The 22,213-nt window shown below is 46.2% G+C and overlaps 1 protein-coding gene across 7 annotated transcripts in view; it reads left to right on the forward strand.

Annotated features, from left to right (window-relative positions):
* The window catches only part of GRK3 (G protein-coupled receptor kinase 3), a 196,742-nt gene that overhangs the window by 24,663 nt on the left and 149,866 nt on the right, over positions 1-22,213 (forward strand). For all 7 annotated transcript variants that reach the window (XR_012896033.2, XR_016348369.1, XM_075898873.2 and 4 more), the window contains one exon: positions 17,629-17,705. Coding sequence is in view for 5 of the 7 variants with exons in the window: in XM_075898873.2 (XP_075754988.2) it covers positions 17,629-17,705 (77 nt within the window). In the remaining 2 variants the exon portion in view is untranslated. The remainder of the gene's footprint in view (positions 1-17,628; positions 17,706-22,213) is intronic.

Below are 22,213 nucleotides of genomic sequence, written 5' to 3' on the forward strand. Positions count from 1 at the left end.
CCCATCATGAACGGCCTCAGGATGCTGCAGGCAGAGGCTGCTCGGGATAACCAGACTAGCCCCTGCCTGTGGTGCGCCTGGACCCGCCGCTGCCAGGATTGGGTTGGAGTAGTCTCTCCAACTGCCCCTCCTTTAGTTGGTTAACTCGTTAAACATAATGTTTAATTGGCTAAACAAACAGGATTTTACATCCCTATTGTTGACACACCCTGGTGATCAAATCCATTTGGTTTTATTATCTTAGTCAGAAACACAGACTGTTATTTATATTACAGTAATTTCAAAAGCCCAAACTAAAAACAGGGCCCCCATTTTTCTAGGAACTTGTGGAAACATACAAAAAAAGAGATATTCCTATCCCAAAGAGCTTACAGTCTAAGGCAAGAAGGAAGGAGGTATTCTTAGCCATATGTGATAGATGGAGAATTCAGACGCAGAGAAATTAAATTAATCACTCACAGTCACACAGAAAGTCTCTGGGAGAATTGGGAATTGAACCTAGATCTTGTAAGTCCCTGATCAGGTGACCATCATCCTGTCTAGCATAAAACATTAATCTCTCTTAGGCAAGAGGGAGGAATAGGGAGACCTTCAGAGAGAAATATAAATTACCCCTCTCAGGGGACAGCTTGGAGGCTAAGGTTTATGTTTGAAAGTGTAGACCTGCCCTAGGGCTTTATTATTTAATTAAGAAAAAAAACATTAACTCTTGGGAAAGAGGGTAACATTGGACAATGTCAGTGATGTATGCTGTGTTTGGGATGGAGAGGGGAAGCTGCACCTAGATTTATAGAGTTATTTTGAAGAAAATGCTGTGTAATCTGATTTTGTGTAAAATATTAGACGGGTGTATGTTTTCTTATTAAGCTAGGCAGCCAGCATCTAACTTAAGGCAGATTGTTGGTGCCACTGTTCTTTTGGAAATGCCAGGAACCATAATTAGTGCTAAGCAAATTGCCTATAGAGAATTAACTGCCACTATGGACATACAGAATCTCCAAATACTGATATTTCTCATGTGAAATATTTTAGGCATATTCATTTTTCAAAAGAATGAATTTCACAAGAACAATTACTTGGGATATGACGGTCAAAGACCTTCCTCTGTGAAGCACTTTCAGTGGAATGCTGGGGCTGGGGAATAACAAAATGAATACATGTAATCCTGTATCAGAGGGATAGCTGTGTTAGTCTGAATCTGAATAAACAACAAGAAGTCCTGTAGCATCTTATAGACTAACAGATGTATTGGAGCATAACTGCAGTTTCTCTCTTGGTATTCACACCTCCACATCTGCTGCTAAAAGTGGGCCACATGCTCCCTGACTGAATTGACCTCATTATCTCTGGCCTTCCTCTTGATTGGTACTCTTTTCTTTTCATGAGCCTGTATATTTATACCTGCCTCTGGAATTTCCACTGCATGCATGTGACTAAGTGGGTCTTTGCCCACGAAAGCTTATGGTCCAATAAATCTGTTAGTCTATAAGGTGCCACAAGACTTCTCGTTGTAGATGTAATTCTTATTTCCTATTGAAATGATATTAGCTGCTCATTTTTGAAAGCTTTTGAAAAAAATCTCCTTTTAATTTTCTAATAAGTAACTACACTGTTTTTCTAATTTGTAAATGCCCCTTGGAAACCTTCAGGTGCATAAATTAAATCACATAATCTAAGCTAAATAAATTGACACAATGTTAGCATATCCCTCTCCTCCCCTCAGCATGAGCAAACACAATCCTTTTTGTACATTTAAAAAACCTGAAAAGGTTGCTCAGCACCCCCATATGGCATCTCTAAAAAAATTAAGCACTCATAGAATCATAGAAGTACATGGTACCTAGAGAGGTCATCTAGTCTAGTCCCTTGTTCTCAAGGCAGGAATAAGTATTATTTCTAGTCTAGACTCTCTCTGAGGTGTTTGTCCAACATGGGTGGGGAACGTAAAGGCTTGCCTGGATCCAGTCCCTGAAGCTTAGGACTCCTCCTCACTATTGGGGAGCCAGTGCTGGGACTCTAGCCCCCCCACTGTCCAACCATGAGGCTAGAGCACACAAAATCTCTGATATGTGAGGGGAATGTGGGGCTCCTCAATCGGGGGCCATGTTAGTGAGGGTTTTTTTTTCTTTTCACTTGTGTGGCCCCTCTCTGATTTTTCTGAGTCTGCGCCCCCAACCTAATTAAGGGTACGTCTAGACTACATGCCTGTGTCGCCAGAGGCATGTAGATTAGGCTACCCAACAGTAAAATGAAGCGGCGATTTAAATAATCGCCGCTTCATTTAAATTTACATGGCTGCCGCGCTGAGCCGACAAACGGCTGATCAGCTGTTTGTCGGCTCAGCGCGATAGTCTGGACGCGCGGGTGTCGACATCAAAGGTATTTGTCGACATTCCAGGTAAGCCTCCTGGGATGAGGTTTACCTGGGTGGTCGACAAATACCTTTGATGTCAACACCCACGCGTCCAGACTATCGCGCTGAGCCGACAAACAGCTGATCAGCTGTTTGTTGGCTCAGCGCGGCAGCCATGTAAATGTAAATGAAGCGGCGATTATTTAAATCGCCGCTTCATTTTACTGTCGGGTAGCCTAATCTACATGCCTCTGGCGACACAGGCATGTAGTCTAGACGTACCCAAAGACTCCTACTCTGGTCTCACATCTAAACAAACAGGTCTTGCCTTCAATATCAAGAAAGCTAAGCTCTGGTAAACTGGCAGGGAAAGCAAATTGCAAAGGTGGGGGGATTCCAATCTGCCTTCAGCATGTCAGTAGGGGTGACTGTCATCTCCAGTGCCTTGTATGATTGATAACCTGTTTTCATGGAAAGTGAGGGGAGAGGAAGAATGGCTAGGATCCTTCAGACTGTTTGTGAATCAAAATTTAAATTGTATCCAGAAACTAACAGAAAGCCAGTGAAGTTGGCGGAGTGTAGATGTAATATTCTGTGAGAATCACTAGTCTGTAAATGAGATGCTGTATTCCAAAACAGGTGATTTTTCAGTGTGGTCTTCTGTGGCAATTCTATGTGAAGTGCATTTCAGCAATCTGATCTGGAAATGAAAATGCTCTGAATAATGTGTTGTGGGACCCATCCAAGAAGAAAAGTTGCAATTTCCTGGACAGATAAGGATAAACAATTTGTCCATTGGCTGCTACTACTCTTTGGAAAATGAGGAGTAGCTAAGAACCCAACAGTTATAAATTATTACCAAATGTGAGAGAACTTCCTTGCTAAAGGGATCAGATATAACCTTTGTCAACTCCCTTAGATGTCTTTTCTAGCCAGCCAGTATTACTTTAGGGTCTCTTGGAACAGATGTTCCATCATGCTAGTCAGCTGTATAGGTGTTCCTCTGTTTCTAATCCACAAGATTTATTACAACTTTTGTCATCAACTAGGTAGTAAGGGCAAAGGTGAAAACTACAAATAAAATCTCAATCTAACAGAGTTTTATTCACAAGGCCTTAACTTGCTCATAAAATGAGCTAGTTCCTAAGGCAGTGGTCCCCAACACAGTGCCTGTGAGCGCCATGGCGCCTGCTGCGGCATTTATGTGCGCCTGCCAAGTGCTTGGGGCTAGACCTGCCCCTGTGCGCGTGGCGAATGGGTGGCCCCGCGCCCGGAAGCGCGACGCATGGGGAGCGCTGGCCCTGGGCATGCGGCGCATGTGCGGCCCCGCCCCTAGGCACCCGGCGCATGAGTGGCCCCACCCCAGGGTACCTGGCAGCTCCAAAAGATTGAGGACCATTGCCCAAAGGGTATGTCTACACTAGTTTGTTAATTCGAGCTAGGTAGGTAAATCAAGCAACCGGAGTTGCAAATGAAGCCCAGGATTTAAGTATCCCGGGCTTTATTTGCATATTCCCGTCCGGCTGCCATTTTTAAATCCCTATTAGTCCAAATGAACTGCCCATGGCTACACACGGAAGTTTAAAGTTAATCTGAACTAACTCCTTAGTTCGGATTTACTGTTACACCTCATTCTACAAGGAGTAACAGTTAATCCGAAGTAAGGACTTAGTTTGAATTAACTTTAAACTGCTGCGTGTAGCCATGGGCACTTCGTTCGAACTAAGGGGGATTTAAAAATGGCGGCCGGACGGGAACATGCAAATAAAGCCCGGGATATTTAAATCCTGGCCTTCATTTGCAACTCCAGTTCCCTGATTTGCCTACCTAGCTCGAATTAACAACCTAGTGTAGACATACCCTAAGTCTTTTGCCAAAGTCACTTAACTTCTCTTTTTCTAAATTCACTAAAATCGGTTTTGTCCCTTAATACTAATTTTCCCGGGTACTCTCTTCCTGGGTATGTCTACATTACAATGTTAATTCGAACTAACTTAGTTCGAATTAGTTAATTTGAACTAAGCTAATTCAAACTAACGGATCCAGACTAAAAAACTAGTTCGAATTAGCATTCTGCTAATTCGAACTAGCATGTCCACACAGAGTGGACCCTGAACCGGGCTTAAGGGTGGCCGGAAGCAGTGCCAGCAGGGCATCAGAGGAGGACTTAGAGCGTGGAGATGCTGTCTCAGGCTAGCCGAGGGCTGTGCTTAAAGGGTCCCGACCCCCACCCCGGACAGACAGTTCTCAGGGGTGCCCCGCTTGCAAAGCAGTCCTGGCTTGGAGTGCCTGGAGTACCCACACTGGGCACATCACAGCACTTGGCCATCAGCCCGGCTGCACTTGCCGCAGGCTGCCATCTGGGGAGAGGGGGCAATTGGGGGGCTGCAGGAGAGCTTCCACCCCCAGAAGCCCGTAGAGCCAGCCCAGTCCTCCCCATTGGGGGCCCGTACCCCATTCCTCCTTCACCTCCTTCCACTTACCCTTCCCTAGCCCCTCTTCTTGATGTACAAAATAAAGATAACGTGTCTTCCAAAATGGAATCTGTCTTTATTGAACAAAACTGGGGGAGACTGGGAAAAGGAGGTGGGAGAGGGGAAGAGAGAGGCTGGGAGAGGGGAGGGCAACTACAATGATCAGGGGTTGGGAACAGGTCCCATATAAAGAGAGGCTAAAGAGACGGACTTTTCAGCTTAGAAAAGAGGAGACGGAGTGGGGACAGGATAGAGGTCTCGAAAAGCAGGAGTTGGGTGGAGAGGGTGCATACAGAAAAGTTCTCCATTAGTTCCCATAAAGAATGACTAGAGGGACACCAAAGGAAAGGAATGGGTAGCAGGCTTCAAACTAGTAACAGAAAGTTGTTCTTCACAAAGCAAAGAGTCAACCTGTGGAACTCCTTGCTGCAGGAGGCTGTGAAGGCTAGAACTAGAACAGAGTTTAAAGGGAAGTGAGATCAAGTCAGGGAGGTTGGGTCCATGGAGTGGTATTAGCCAGGGGGTAGGAGTGGTGTCCCTGCCCAAGGTTTGTGGAAGGCTGGAGAGGGATGGCACGAGACAAATGGCTTGGTTACTGTCTTCGGTCCATCCCCTCCAGGGTCCCTATGGTTGGCCGCTGTCGGCAGACAGGCTACTGGGCTAGATGGACCTTTGGTCTGACCCAGGACGGCCATTGTAAGCTCAGGGCTCAGGGTCGGGGGTCTCAGTGGACCCCCTTAATTCTCTTGCACACCTGCTCCTGGGTAGCCAGGCTGGCAGCTCTCCTGCCCTAGCCGGCCACTTTCCTGTGCCTAGTGCGGAGATCGTGGACGAGGTCCACGATGTCCGCACTAGCCCAGGTGGGTGCCCGCCTCTTGCGGTCCCGAGCAAGCTCCCGGGAGCCGCCAGCCAGGTCCCAGGAAGAGGGTGAGGGCTGGGGGGCATCGGGTGGGTGGCTCGATCCGTGCCAGGTGCAGGGTCTGCTGGCTGGGTGCTGGCAGGCTGCACGTGTAGCCAGCCCGTGTCCCTTTAAGGGGTCCGGGGCCGGGAGGGGGGCAGACGACTTTCCCTGGTGTTGGCCAGAGTGGCCACCAGGGAAAGCTAGGGAGGGCTAGCCTCCCACTAGTTCGAATTAAGGGGCCACACACCCCTTAATTCGAACTAGCTAGTTCGAACTAGGCATAATCCTCGTAAAATGAGGTTTTCCTAGTTCGAACTAAGCGCTCCGCTAGTTCAAATTAAGTTCGAACTAGCGGAGCGCTAGTGTAGCGCCTATGAAAGTTAATTCGAACTAACATCTGTTAGTTCGAATTAACTTTGTAGTGTAGACATACCCCCTGGGTGTAAGTGTGGATAGTGTCATCCTACTACTTTTTTCTCTGTACCTGGACTGTCACAACTCTTACTTTATGCTCTGGTAATTTCCTGCTTTAACCACTGCAGCCTTCTCTTTGTTTTCTATTCCCTAGTGTATCTCTTCATTGTATCCAAATTGACACTGCCAAGATAATTTTCCATTCCCGCTCTTCTGACAATGTTTTTCCCCTTCTTGACTTTTCAGGATGGCTTTCTGTCACATTCAATGTGCTGTTTCTCCTCACACTATCGCTACGTCTACACTGGCCCCAAATTCCGGAAAAGGCATGCAAAGCAGGTAAGTCAGAATAGGGAAATCCGCGGGGGATTTAAATATCCCCCGCGGATTTAAATAAACATGTCCGCCGCTTTTTTTCCGGCTTGGGGAAAAGCTGGAAAAAAGTGTCTAGACTGGCGCGATCCTCCGGAATAAAGCCCTTTTCCGGAGGATCTCTTATTCCTACCTTCAGGAATTCCTTCAGGTAGGAATAAGAGATCCTTCGGAAAAGGGCTTTATTCCAGAGGATCGCGCCAGTCTAGACGCTTTTTTCCGGCTTTTCCCCAAGCTGGAAAAAAAGCGGCGGACATGTTTATTTAAATCCGCGGGGGATATTTAAATCCCCCGAGGATTTCCCTATTCTGACTTACCTGCTTTGCATGCCTTTTCCGGAATTTGGGGCCAGTGTAGACGTAGCCTCAGAGTTCTCCATACTTCTGTCCCTGCTGATATGTTTGCCCTCAGTGCTTTATACACCATTCTTTCCTAACTGTTTCCTTTGTCCACTCCTAATTGTACGGGCTTGTTTGTATTGTCCTTATTTTTGGAATAGCTTCTCAATTAATGGGAAATCATCACCTCAAAAATCCCAAAAGAAGACTGAAAAATCAATTACATAAATGTTACATTTGTTTTTAGTCTGTTTTCATGTCATATTTTTAGTACTGCAATGTTTAGACAAATGAAGAATGTTTATTTGTTTGAAAGCAACTATTTCCTCTGGAATTCAAAAAAATCATGGGAACATTTCTATTGGTTTTACGTTTTGTAAAAAATAATTCTTAATAAACCTGAATGTTGTGCCAAATTTGCACTGACCGTGTCCTTTTAACCATGCATGCTTCCTCTCCTTCAAAAACTTTTAAAAATACACTTATTCTGTAAAATATTTCAGCTATAATGGCCATACTCACTCTGCTTGTTTTACATGGTTCTGTATTGACTCACTCTTGCCTTTACACTGAGATCTTTGGGGCAGGAGCTTTATTTCTTTAGGATGTTTTAACTATTGTATAGTACAGTAAACTTCCGATAATCCGGCACCTTTAGGACCCAGGGGGTGCCGGATTATCAGATATGCCGGACTATCGGAAGGGGGGGCTATGAGTGGTCTGGGGTGGGGGGGATGTCATCCCAGACCCTTCATAGCCCCCCCTTCCGATAGTCCGGCTCTGCCCCAGGCGTCCCTGATTCAGCTGCTGCTAGTCAGTTTCAGCAGCGGCTGAATCGGGACGCCTGCAGCAGAGCAGCTGGAGTGCTGCCGGGTTGGTCCAGTAGCGCCGACTCTTGGTGCTGCGAGACCAACCCGGCAGCATCCCAGCTGCTCTTGGGGATGCCTGGGGCAGAGCAGCTGGGGTCCTGCCGGGTTGGTCCCGCAGCGCCGCTCCTTGGCGGTACTGGACCAACCCGGCAGCATCCCAGCTGCTCTGCCCCGGGTGTCCCCAAGTCAACCGCTGCTGATACTGATCTGCGGCTGACTCCAGGAAGCCCGAGGCAGAGCTGAATCCAGACGCCTGGGACAGAGCAGCTGGAGTGCTGACGGGTTGGTCCAGTAGCGCCAACTCTCGGCGCTGCGAGACCAACCCAGCAGCACCCCAGCTGCTCTGCTCCAGGTTTCCCCAAGTCAGCTGCTGCTGAAACTGTCCAGCGGCTGACTCCAAGAAGCCCGAGGCAGAGCTGCTCTGCCTCGGGCTTCCTGGAGTCAGCCGCTGGTCAGTTTCAGCAGCGGCTGAATCGGGGACAGCTGGGGTGCTGCCGGGTTGGTCCCGCAGCCCCAAGGGGCAGCGCTACGGGACTTACCCGGCAGCACTCCAGCTGCTCTGCTCTCGGCTTCCCCGATTGAGCCGCTGGTCAGTTTTAGCAGCGGCTGAATCAGGGAAGCTGGGGGCAGAGCAGCTCCAATTGTCTGTCTGCCCGGAGCACTTCCGGGTTCCTGATGGTGCCGGACCATCAGGAGTGCCGGACCATCAGATGCTGGACCATCGGAGTTTTACTGTATATCCTGATAATGTAAGATAAACATTTACCTCTCTGGAAAGAAGGTGTAGAGATTTTGGTCTCAACGTGCTGTGAAACTGTCACGGGTTGTAAGGAGGCCCCTATCCACAGTCAAATGCAACTCCTAGCTGGCAGGTAGAACAGAAGGTTTGTTGGTTAACAGGGATACAGCGTTGAACAGACTTGTTAGTAGAGGAGCCAGGAACAGTAAGTACAACCGATCTTGGGGATAGGACGGCCGAGAGCCAGAGCTCTGGTTCCTCTTCCTGCTAGACTCCCTGCATCCTAAGCCAGCAGGGACTAACTCACACCATCAGCAATAGGTCCCAGTCCTGCAGGCAGCCTGCTTCCTTCTTTGTCCAGCTTCCCAGGCAAAAGATTTCACCTGATTACATTTCCCACTGAGGCTCAGGCTACAAGACAGAAGGAGCCATTGTTTACGGGCTGGGTTGGGCAGCCTTCCCTCAGTGAGGGTATGTCTACACTACAAAGTTAGTTCGAACTAACGGATGTTAGTTCGAACTAACTTTAATAGGCGCTACACTAGCGCTCCGCTAGTTCGAATTTAATTCGAACTAGCGGAGCGCTTAGTTCGAACTAAGTAAACCTCATTTTACGAGGATTAAACCTAGTTCGAACTAGCTAGTTCGAATTAAGGGCTGTGTAGACCCTTAATTCGAACTAGTGGGAGGCTAGCCCTCTCCAGGTTTCCCTGGTGGCCAATCTGGCCAACACCAGGGAAACTCTATGCCCCCCTCCCCGCCCTGGACCCCTTAAAGGGGCACGGGCTGACTACGATGCCCGTGCCAGGTGCAAGCCTGCCAGCACCCAGCCAGCAGACCCTGCACCTGGCACGGATCGAGCCACCCACCCGATGCTCCCCAGCCCTCCCCCTCTTCCCAGGACCAGGCTGGCGGCTCCCGGGAGCTTGCTCGGGACCGCAAGAGGCGGGCACCCACCTGGGCTAGTGCGGACATCAAGGACTTTGTCCACGATCTCTGCACTAGGCACAGGAAAGTGGCCGGCTTGGGCAGGAGAGCTGCCAGCCTGGCTACCCAGGAGCAGGTGTGCATGAAAATCAAGGGGGTCCACTGAGACCCCCGACCCTGAGCCCTGAGCTTACAATGGCCGTCCTGGGTCAGACCAAAGGTCCATCTAGCCCAGTAGCCTGTCTGCCGACAGCGGCCAACCATAGGGACCCTGGAGGGGATGGACCGAAGACAGTAACCAAGCCATTTGTCTCGTGCCATCCCTCTCCAGCCTTCCACGAACCTTGGGCAGGGACACCACTCCTACCCCCTGGCTAATACCACTCCATGGACCCAACCTCCCTGACTTGATCTCACTTCCCTTTAAACTCTGTTCTAGTTCTAGCCTTCACAGCCTCCTGCAGCAAGGAGTTCCACAGGTTGACTCTTTGCTTTGTGAAGAACAACTTTCTGTTACTAGTTTGAAGCCTGCTTCCCATTCCTTTCCTTTGGTGTCCTCTAGTCCTTCTAGTATGGGAACTAATGAAGAACTTTTCTGTATGCACCCTCTCCACCCAACTCCTGCTTTTAGAGACCTCTATCCTGTCCCCACTCCGTCTCCTCTTTTCTAAGCTGAGAAGTCCCAGTCTCTTTAGCCTCTCTTTATATGGGACCTGTTCCCAACCCCTGATCATTGTAGTTGCCCTCCCCTCTCCCAGCCTCTCTCTTCCCCTCTCCCACCTCCTTTTCCCAGTCTCCCCCAGTTTTGTTCAATAAAGACAGATTCCATTTTTGAACACAATTGTCCTTTATTTTGTACATCAAGAAAAGGGGCTAGGGAAGGGTAAGTGGAAGGAGGTGAGGGAGGAATAGGGTACGCGCCTCCAATGGGGAAGACTGGGCTGGCTCTGCGGGCTTCTGGGGGTGGAAGCTCTCCTGCAGCCCCCCAATTGCCCCCTCTCCCCAGATGGCAGCCTGCGGCAAGTGCAGCCGGGCTGATGGCCGAGTGGTGTGATGTGCCCAGTGTGGGCACTCAGGGCACTCCAAGCCAGGACTGGTTTTCAAGCGGGGCACCCCTGAGAACTGTCTGTCCGGGGTGGGGGTCGGGACCCTTTAAGTGCAGCCCTCGGCTAGCCTGAGGCAGCAGCTCCACGCTCTAAATCCTCCTCTGATGCCCTGCCGGCACTGCTTCCGGCCATCCTTAAGCCCTGTTCAGGGTCCACTTAATATGGACATGCTAGTTCGAATTAGCAAAACGCTAATTCGAACTAGTTTTTAGTTCTAGACGCGTTAGTTCGAATTAACTAATTCGAATTAAGTTAGTTCGAATTAGCGCTGTAGTGTAGACATACCCAGAGAGTCTCACTCAAAACTCCCATCCCCAGCTGGGCACCAGTGCAATGCCCAGGGAAACTGAGGCACACACACAGCATTACTGCAGAACAGTACAAGTCAGGGTGGTTAAGTACTGGAATAAGTTGCCTAGGGAGATTGCGGAATCTCTATCTCTGGAGATATTTAAGAGCAAGTTAGATCATATCTATCTGGGTTGGTCTAGACCAGTGTTTCTCAACCACTGGTACGAATACCTTCAGGGGTACTCGAGAGAATTCTGGGGGGTACATCAACACAACTGAAGCTTGGAGAAAACTGAATTTTGGTTTTAAGTTTTAGAATCATAGAATCGTATAGCTGGAAGAGACCTCAGGAGGTCATCCAGTCCAACCCCCTGCCCAAGGCAGGACTAATCCCAACTAAATCAACCCAGACTTAAAAACTTCGAGGGATGGAAATCCACCACCTTCCTAGGTAACCCATTCCAGTGCTTCACCACCCTCCTAGTGAAATAGTTTTTCGTAATATCCAACCTGGACCTCTCCCACCGTAACTTGAGACCACTGATCCTTGTTCTGCCATCCATCACTACTGAGAACAGCCTTTCTCCATCCTCTTTGGAACCTCCCTTCAGGAAGTTGAAGGCTGCTATCAAATCCCCCCTCACTCTTCTCTTCTGCCGACTAAACAAACCAAATCCCTTAGGGTATGTCTACACTTGCATCCTATTTCGGAATAGGGCTGCAAATGTAGGCATTTGGAATTGCAAATCAAGCCCGGGATTTAAATATCCCGCACTTGATTTGAATCTTCCTGACTGGGTGCCATTTTTTGAAATTTACTAGCCCGGAATAACTGCCCGCGTCTACATGCGGCAGTGAAACGGGCGTTTGAAATAAAGCCCTATTTCGAACTACCTGTTAAACCTCAATGCAGTTTCTTCTAATAGGTCATACGCTCCAGCCCCCTAATCATTTTGGTTGCCCTCCACTGGACCCTTTCCAATATGTCCACATCCTTTCTATAATGGGGGGCCCAGAACTGGACACAGTACTCCAGATGTGGCCTCACCAGAGCCAAATAAAGGGGAATAATCACTTCTCTGGATCTGTTGACAATGTTCCTCCTAATGCACCCCAATATGCCATTAGCCTTCTTAGATACAAGGGCACACCGTTGACTCTTATCCAGCTTCTCATCCACTGTAATTCCCAGGTCCTTTTCTGCAGATCTGCTACTTAGCCATTCAGTCCCCAGCCTGTAACAATGTTTGGGATTCTTCCATCCGGAGTGCAGAACTTTGCACTTGTCCTTGGTGAACCTCATCAGATTTCTTGTGGCCCAATCCTATAATCTGTCCATGTCACTCTGGACCCTATCCCTGCCCTCCAGTGTATCTACCTCTCCCCCTAGTTTAATGTCATCTGCGAATTTGCTGAGGGTGTAATCCATCCCTTCATCCAGGTCATTAATAAAGATATTGAACAAAACCAGTCCAAGAACAGAACCTTGGGCACTCCGCAAGAAACCGACCACCAACTTGACATTGAGCCGTTGGTTACTACCCGTTGGGCCCAACAGTCTAGCCAGCTTTCTGTCCATCTTACAGTCCATTTATCCAATCCATATTCCCTTAACTTACTGGCAAGAATATTGTGCGACACCGTATCAAAAGCTTTGCTAAAGTCAAGGTATAGCACATCCACTGACTTTCCCATGTCCACAGAGCCAGTTACCTCATCATAGTAGCTGATCAGATTGGTGAGGCACGACTTGCCCTTCGTGAATCCATGTTGACTATTCCTGATCAGTTTCCCCTCTTCCAAGTGCTTCAGAATGGATTCCTTGAGGATCCCCTCCATGGTTTTTCTGGGGATTGAGGTAAGGCTGACTGGTCTGTAGTTCCCAAGATTCTCCTTCCCTTTTTTAAAGATGGGCACTACATTTGCCTTTCTCCAATTGTCTGGGCCCTACCCCGATTGCCATGAGTTTTCAAAGCTAATGGTCAATAGCTCTGTCATGATGTCTGCCAACTCTTTCAGTATCCTTGGATGCATTAAATCTGGGCCCATGGATTTGTGTATGTTTAGCTTTTCTAAATAGTTCTTAACTTGTTCTTTCCCAACCAAGAGCTGTCTACCTCCTTCCCATACTGTGTTGCCTAGTGTATTTTTCTGGGAGCTGACCTTGTCCGTGAAGACAGAGGCCAAGAAAGTATTGAGTACTTTAGCTTTTCCCACATTATCTGTCACTAGGTTACCTCCCTCATCCAGTAAGGGCCCCACACCAACTCTGATCACCCTCTTATTGCTAACGTGCCCGTAGAAACCTTTCTTGTTATCCTTCACATCCCTTGCTAGCTGCAGTTCCAATTGCTCTTTCTCCTTCCTGATAACTACCCTGCATTCTTAAGCAATATATTTATACTCCCCCCTAGTCATCTGTCCAAGTTTCCACTTCTTGTAAGCTTCCTTTCTGTGTTTAAGCTCACCAAGGATGTCCCCGGTAAGCCAATCTGGTTGCCTACCATATTTCCTTTTCTTTCTGTGCATTGGGATGGTTCCTTCCTGTGCCTTTAATAAGGCTTCTTTAAAATACTGCCAGCTCTCCTGGACTCCTTTCCTCTTCATGTAAGCATCCTAGGGAATCCTGCCCATCAATTTTCTGAGGGAGTCAGAGTCTACTTTTCTGAAGTCCAGGGTGTGTATTTTGCTACTCTCCTTTCTTCCTTTGGTCAGGATCCTGAAATCTACCATCTCATGATCACTGCTTCCCAGGTTGTCACCCACCTCTACTTCCCCTTCTAGTTCCTCCCTGTTTGTGAGCAGCAGGTCAAGCTGCATACAGCCCCATGTCAGTTCCTTCAGCACTCGTACCAAGAAGTTATCCCCGACATTCTCCAAGAACTTCCTGGATTGTCTGTGTACTGGTGTATTGGTCTCCCAACAGATGTCAGGGTGATTAAAGTTGCCCATGAGAACCAGGTCCTGCAATCTGGAAGCTTCTCTCAGTTGTCTGAAGAAAGTCTCATCTACCTCATTCACCTGATCCGGCGGTCTATAGCAGACACCAGCCACAACATCACCCCTGTTACTTCCACCTCTAAACTTAACCCATAGACTCTCAACAGTCTTTTCTCCCTCTAAATACTGGGAGTTTTGCAGCGCTTTATTATTTTTGTAGTTTTTACACCCAAAAATTTCATCGCCGGCCTGGCTATGATTAAGTTGTTTAAACAAATGTGTTGCAATGGTAGAAAAAAATTGTTTGTGTCTGAAAACTGTGGTTACTGGGGGTATTTATAACATTTTTTTTTAAAAGGGGTACTTTATAAAAAAAGGTTGTAAAACACTGGTCTAAGTAGACCGTGGTTGGTCCTGTCAGGGGACTGGACTCGATGACCTCTCCAGGTCCCTTCCAGTTTTAGTGTTCTATGATTCTAAGACAGTAGGAATCACATACAACATAACAGAGTGAATATAATCCCCACTTTGTCACAGAAGAGTATTTGAATTCAGTTATTTCTGTATTTGTTTAAATTGTCCTTTCTAATTCTGTGAATCATGGGTAATGTTTATGCTTCATAATACCTTTCATACCTATTCAGATTGCTTTATAGATATAAAAAGACAAAAATCTTTAGGCTTGAATCTGGATACAAAAATCTTTCAAAAACATATAGGGACTAGTAATGTTTACATTTAAATCAGTGAACACCTCCTGTCAACTTCAAGTGAAAGTATGATTGAACTTTACAGGAGTGGTGCTAATGTGTAGTTACTTTTTATATTTAAAAACAATGGGTCTCAAAATATCACATATTATATTGACATTACTCAGCTGGTACTAATCCCTTCCTGCAAAATTCACTTCACACAAGAAAATGCTTTGTATTTAACTCATTTGCCATTTGTCTGCCTGACAAAGGACAATGGATTTGTACAGCAAGTGGTATTAAAATATATAGAGTTGTTGTTGCCGTCCTTATGTATTTTTTATGGTACCATATACTGGAAAAATAAATACCATGGTTTATGTTTAAAACCACAAAACTATGTTAATACAGTATCAGTGTTGCAAAGTTAAAATGTAAATTAGGCAAAGCAGAAGTTAAGAATCTAGTATTAGTGTCAGATTACCTGAATTGCACATATGTTGTGTTTTCTATTACTGGTTAAATATTTATATCGAGTTACAGTGTAAGCAGGGTAACATGCAGTGTGTGCAGGTTAATACTGCTATGAGAAACCTTTATATCTATATTTAAATACAGTGTACTGCTTTATTTTAAATTCATGATTTTAAAAGTGTATTAACTTGTTTTTTTCCATTTAATTTCTCCCTTTCTTTTCTTAAGGGGCTAAAACATATTAATTCCTAAATAGAAAGCATGGTCTATATGTGTAAATGAATCATATTAGAGGTATTTCCTGGAGTGCATTGTGGCCTTCACAGTTCAGATCATTTAAAAGCAATGACTGGGGTTGGCAATCAATAGACCTATTGGACTTCTTCCCATGTTACCTGATGTGTGTTCTAACATTCAGTCTTCTCCCAACTCTGCATTTCAGGAAGAATACCCAGCAGGCTTGGCAGCGCAGATGCTGAGTGCCCTCTTTCCTTATTACATACCTATATTCTGAAGTCCCTGAGTGTGTAGAGTGAAAAGTTGTAGAGCATAGAGAGATTGAATTGTCTCTGCAATCTAGTTTTTGCATTTAAAAGAACAACCAAAAAACTGCCCAAGAATCTAGTTTTGAGCAAAAGCCACATATGCTTGTCAGTCCTCTTCTATGGTATCTTTTAGGGTGGCATATATTGGAATTGTGCAAACAATTTCATGCTTATCTTGTGTGTATTCAGTATGTTGTTTTCAACTATAAGCAGAAAAATAAAGGTTTTGAATGGGGAACCCTAGCAACATTACGTTTCTCAGGTTAATTTACTTAAATGCTAAATTTGGAGCTTACAAGCTCTGACACAATTTAGTCTGAGGTAAAACAAATGACGATTACTATTATTTATTTTACAGTGGAAAAAGTAATTATTTTCATTTTCTCATAACTCAAACTACTGGATAAGTTTCCACAAGACTTAAAAATTCTTCTGTGGGTTAGGATCACACATGGAAAATTTCAGTGTGGAAGAGGAATGTTGAGAATGTTATTGACAGGTGGAAATAGAACTTTGAAAAAATAAAGCTGAATTACAGGCAGTCCCCGAGTTACGCGGATCTGACTTATGTCGGATCCGCACTTACGAACGGGGCTTTCTCTCCCTGGAGCTCGCAGGCAGCGGGACCGCCCAGAGTGCAGCGGCCCCGCCACCTTGACCTCCGGGGCGAGAAAAGCTGCTCCCGGTGTCCCTGGTCTGCTGGAGACGGTCCCCAGCAGACCAGAGGCACCGGGAGCAAAGCGGCAGCGGCAGCGGCAGCGGAGTCCCGCGCCTCTGAGGCTTTGCCAGAGCAAAGCCTCAGAGGCACTGCACCACGCTGCTGCTGCCGCTTTGCTCGCGGTGCCTCTGGTCTGCTGGGAACCGTCTCCAGCAGACCAGGGACACCGGGAGCAAAGCCGCAGCAGCGGCGGAGTCCCGCGCCTCTGAGGCTTTGCCAGAGCAAAGCCTCAGAGGCGCGGGACCCCTCCGCCTCCCCGGCTTTGCTCCGGGTGTCCCTGGTCTGCTGGAGAGGGTCCCCAGCAGACCAGCGGCACCACAAGCAAAGTGGCAGTGGAGTCCCACGCCTCTGAGGCTTTGCTAGAGCAAAGCCTCAGAGGCACGGCACCACGCCGGTGCTGCCGCTTTGCTCCTGGTGCCGCTGGTCTGCTGGGGACCGTCTCCAACAGACCAGGGACACCTGGAGCAAAGCCGGGGAGGCGGAGGTGCGGCACCCCGCCTTTGCGGCTTTGCTCCCCGTGTCCCTGGTCTGCTGGGGAGGTGGGCGCAGCTAATGCCCCCCCTCCCCAGCAGACCAGGGAAATGTGGAGCAAAGCTCCGGGCCTGTGGTAGAGCAGGTGGGGTGCTGCCGGTTGGTCCCGCAGCACCGCTCCTTGACGCTATTGGACCAACCCGGCAGCACCCCAGCTGCTCTGCCCCAGGAGTCCTGATTCAGCCGCTGCTGATCAGTTTCAGCAGCGGCTGAATCAGGACACCTGGGGCAGAGCAGCTGGGGTGCTTCTGGGTTGGTCCAGTAGCGCCGCGGCAGCGCTACTGGACCAACCCAGCAGCACCCGAGCTGCTCTGCCCCAGGCGTCCCCAAGTCAGCCGCTGCTGAAACTGACCAGTGGCTGACTAAAGGAAGCCCCTTCCCGGGGCTTCCTGGAATCAGCCGTTGATCAGTTTCAGCAGCAGCTGACTTGGGGATGCCTGGGATTCTTAATTTGAATCTGTATGTAAGTCTGAACTGGCGTCCAGATTCAGCCGCTGTTGAAACTGATCAGTTTCAGCAGCGGCTGAATCTGGATGCCAGTTCCGACTTACATACAGATTCAACTTAAGAACAAACCTACAGTCCCTATCTTGTACGTAACCCGGGGACTGCCTGTAGTCAGATTGTCAAATTTTGTTCAGTGTTTTTTTTCCCTCAGATGCTTGTAGTACCACTTTAAGAATTCTAATATAGGGCCTGTATCCAAAGCTTATTTAGTCAATGGAAATGTTCTTACTGACATTCATAGGTTTAGAATTAAGCAATAAATAGTCTTACTGTCATAGTTTGAGTTGCAGAGATCGATGCACTCTTGCATCCCTACATTCATATATCTGGTTACATTACCTTTTAAACTCAAAACTCCTCTCCAGAACACATTCACCGTCTTGTTAAGAAAGAGAAAAGAATAAGTAATTGCTCTTTAATTTTTTTGTCTTTTCAAGTATCCGGAGTGTGATGCAGAAATATCTCGAAGAAAGAGGTGAATTAACTTTTGACAAGATTTTCAATCAGAAGATTGGTAAGTTATGTTTTAAATCGCATTTTCTTGTTTTATATTTTAACCTTAATTTGTGTGCTACTGTTTAATGCAGTCTGTTGAAGATAACACTGTGGACTTCGTTAAACATAATAAATGATGAATTGGGACTTCTGGGATAGCATATGAGGTGCTAATACACACTGAGCCCTTTTTCTCTGTCAGCTTGGGCCCCCTTTTACCTGGTCTTGCTGAACCAGGTTCTCCAGCCACCTCTAGCAAAACCCACAGGCAAGGCCACAGTCTGCTACAGATACAGACACAAGGGGCAAAATATAAACAAGGAGAGCTTTCAGCAGCACTGCCAAATAGAAGGATTTTAATTCTCTACAGTTGCACTGTACAAGTCAAATCAGACACTTAAAGAGTCAAGGAAACTTGTATTGGTCATTTCTAGTAATTTTTAGTCATATGGTTAAATATGTTTCAACTAACAGTTCCAATGAACAGTACAAGTTGTGACAATTACTTTTAGATATTCTGTTGTTGTAGTACTAGTAGATAGTTAAGTCTAATCTGGGGTAGGCAATAATTTTTGACCGGGGGCCACATTTTTAAGTAGCCCCTGGCTGCCCCAAAAGGGATGGGGCCTAAACTGGAAGGGGCGGGGTCAGGATGCTTCGGGGCTACCCCACCCACAGACCATGATTGGTCTGGGAGTAGGGTAGCCCCTTTACACTCCCCTCCCTTCACCCCACATTCCAAAGTCTCATGCCCCTGGCAGAGCGGGGAGAGGGTTTGCACGCTCCTCCACCCCCAGGCCAATCAGGGTCTGGGGGTAGGGGAGCGTGCAAAGCCTCCTCCCTTCTTGCGAGGAGTGCATGGCACTTTGAAGTGCCGCACGCTCCTCGCATGGCCAGGGCAGGGTGAAGGCAGCTTTGCACAGCTCCCCCACTCCCACGTCCTGATTGGCCTGTGGGTGGGGGAGCACGCAAAGCCTCCTCCTGCCCTACGAGAAGCATGTGGCACTTCAAAGTGCTCCTTGCAGTGTGGGAGGATGCTTTGCACACTGCCCCGCCCCTAAGCCAGTCAGGGCCTGAATTATAGTTTTATATAGGGGCAGTAAGATATTCTCCGTCTTATTTTCTATCCCTTTTTAAATAATTCCTAGCATCCCGTTTGCTTTTTTGACTGCCACTGCACACTGCGTGGACATTTTCAGAGAACTATCCACGATAACTCCAAGATCTCTTTCTTGATTAGTTGTAACTAAATTAGCCCCCATCATAATGTATGTATAGTTGGGGTTATTTTTTCCAATGTGCATTATTTTACACTTATCCACATTACATTTCATTTGCCATTTTGTTGCCCAATCACTCAGTTTGGTGAGATCTTTTTGAAGGTCTTCACAGTCTGCTTAGGTCTTGACTATCTTGAACAGTTTAGTATCGTCTGCAAACTTTGACACCTCACTGTTTACCCCTTTCTCTAGATAGTTTATGAATAAGTTGAATAGGAGTGGTTCTAGGACTGATCCTTGGGGAACACCACTAGTTACACCTCTCCATTCTGAAAATTTACCATTTATTCCTACCCTTTGTTTCCTGTCTTTTAACCAGTTCTCAGTCTATGGAAGGATCTTCCCTCTTATCCCATGACAACCTAATTTACACAAGAGCCTTTGGTAAGAGACCTTGTCAAAGGCTTTCTGGAAATTTAAGTACACTATATCTACTGGATCCCCTTGTCCACATATTTGTTGAGCCCTTCAAAGAACTCTAATAGATTAGTAAGACATGATTTCCCTTTACGGAACCCATGTTGACTTTTACCCAACAAATTATGTTCTTCTGTGTGTCTGACAATTTTATTCTTTACTGTTGTTTCAACTAATTTGCTCGGTACTGTCATTAGACTTACTGGTCTGTAATTGCCAGGGTCACCTCTTGAGCCCTTTTTAAATATTGGCGTTATGTTAGCTATCTTCCAGTCATTGGGAACAGAAGCTGATTTAAAGGATAGGTTACAAACCACGGTTAACAGCTCGGCAATTTCACATTTGAGTTCTTTCAGAACCCTTGGGTGAATGCCATCCGGTCCAGTGATTTGTTACTCTTAAATTTTTCAATTTGTTCCAAAGCCGCCTCTAATGACACTTCAATCCGGGACAGTTCCTCAGATTCATCATCCACAAAGGACAGTACAGGTTTGGGAATCTCCTTAACATCCTCAGCCATGAAGACTGAAGCCAAGAAATAATTTAATTTCTCTGCAATGGTTTTATCGTCCTTGATTGCTCCTTTTGTATCTCGATTGTCCAGGGTCCCCACTGGTTTTTTAGCAGGCTTCCTGCTTCTAATGTACTTAAAAAACATTTTGCTGTTACTTTTTGAGTTTTTGGCTAGCTGTTCCTCAAAATCTTTTTTGGCTTTTCTTATTACTTGTTTATAGTTAATTTGGCAGTGTTTATGTTCTTTTCTATTTACCTCACTAGGATTGGACTCCCACCTTTTAAAAGATGTCTTTTTATTTCCTACTACTTCTTTTACATGGTTGTTAAGGCATGATGGCTCTTTCTTAGGTGTCTTACTATGTTTTTTAATTTGGGGTATACATTTAAGTTGGGCCTCTATTATGACGTCTTTGAAAAGTTTCCATGCAGCATGCAGGGATTTTACTCTAATCAATGTACCTTTTAATTTCTGTTTTGCATAATTTCCCTTTTTGAAATTAAATGCCAGAGTGTTGTACTGCTGAGGTGTTCTTTACACCACAGGAATGTTAAATGTTGTTATATTCTGGTCGCTATTCCTAAGCAGTCCTGTAATAGATCCTGCAGTCCACTCAGGACTAAATCAAGAATTGCCTCTCCCCTTGTGGGTTCCTGCACCAGCTGCTCCAAGAAGCAATCTTTTAAGCCATCGAGAAATTTTATCTCTGCATCTCGTCCTGAAGTGACATGTATTCAGTCAATATGGGGATAATTGAAATCCCCATTATTATTGAGTTTTTTATTTTGATAGCCTCTCTAATCTCCTTTAGCATTTCATCATCACTATCACTGTCCTGATCAGATGGTCGATAATATATCCCTACTGCTATATTCTTATTAGAGTATGGAATTACTATCCATAGGGATTCTATGGAACATGTTGATTCATTTAAGATTTTTACTTCATTTGATTCTACATTATCTTTCACATATAGTGCCACTCCGCCACCTGCATGACCTATTCTGTCCTTCCGATATATTTTATATCCTGGTATGATTGTGTCCCACTTATTATCCTCATTCCACCAGGTTTCTGTGATGCCTATTATGTCAGTCTCCTCCTTTCCTCCTTTAATACGAGGTACTCTAGTTCACCCATCTTATTTTTTAGATTTCTAGCATTTGTGTAGAAGTGCTTTAAAAAATTGCCACTGTTTATCTGTCTGCCTTTCCTTGATGAATTAGATTCTTGTATATGTGATTGTTTCTTGTCTGATCTGGCCCATAGTTTATCATCTCCCCTCCTCTCTTTCTGACTAAAACCTAGAGAATCTCCATCAATGGACTGTCCTCTAAGAGAAGTCTCTGTCCGATCCACGTGCTCTTCCGCACCAATCAGCTTTCCCCCATCTCTTAGTTTAAAAACTGTTCTATGACCTTTTTAATGTTTAATGCCAGCAGTCTGGATCCACCTTGGTTTAGGTGGAGCCCATCCTTCCTGTATAGGCTCCCTCTCTCCCAAAAGTGTCCCCAGTTCCTAATAAATATAAACCCCTCCTCCCTATACCATCGTCTCATCCACGCATTGAGACTCCGATGTTCTTTCTGCCTACTTGGCACTGTGCGCGGAACAGGAAGCATTTCTGAGAATGCCACCATAGAAGTCTTGGATTTCAGTCTTTTTTCTAGAAGCCTAAATTTGGCCTCCAGGACATCTCTGCTACCCTTCCCTACGTCATTGATATGTATATGTACCATGACCACCGGCTCCTCTCCAGCACTACATGTAAGTCTATCCAGTGTACCAAGAAGTTATCTCCAACATTCTCCAAAAACTTCCTGGATTGTCTGTGTACTGCTGTATTGGTCTCCCAACAGATGTCAGGGTGGTTCAAGTCCCCCAGGAGAAACAGGGCCTGTGATCTGGAAGCTTCTCTTAAAATCTGAAAACAATTGGTATCATCCAGACGTCCCACTGAGAAACTGGACTCTATGAGCAAAAGTTCATTAAAGATTAGTCTTTCCCCAACATCTTATAATCCAGAATTCAGACATAAAACTCAGTATGTTGAAAACATGAGATGCATAGTTTAGAGATATGAAATTTTATACTTTGCTTTCCCTCGCAGGAGGGATGTGAACTAATCAATTAGTCAACTATCAGAGTAGCAAATGCTTATTGGATAGTCAACAGGGTAGTCGACTAGAAAAAGGCAGGAGGGGAAAAGGAAGGAGTGCTTCAAAGTGGCAGAACTGCATGGAGCCTGGGGCCAGATCCTGGACTCCATGTGGCGCTGCTGCTTTGAAACTCCATGTGGAGCCTGATGCCGAGCTC

This window comes from Pelodiscus sinensis, chromosome Z (assembly GCF_052426305.1).
Source record: "Pelodiscus sinensis isolate ZL-2025 chromosome Z, ASM5242630v1, whole genome shotgun sequence".
NCBI classification, from domain to species: domain Eukaryota; kingdom Metazoa; phylum Chordata; order Testudines; family Trionychidae; genus Pelodiscus; species Pelodiscus sinensis.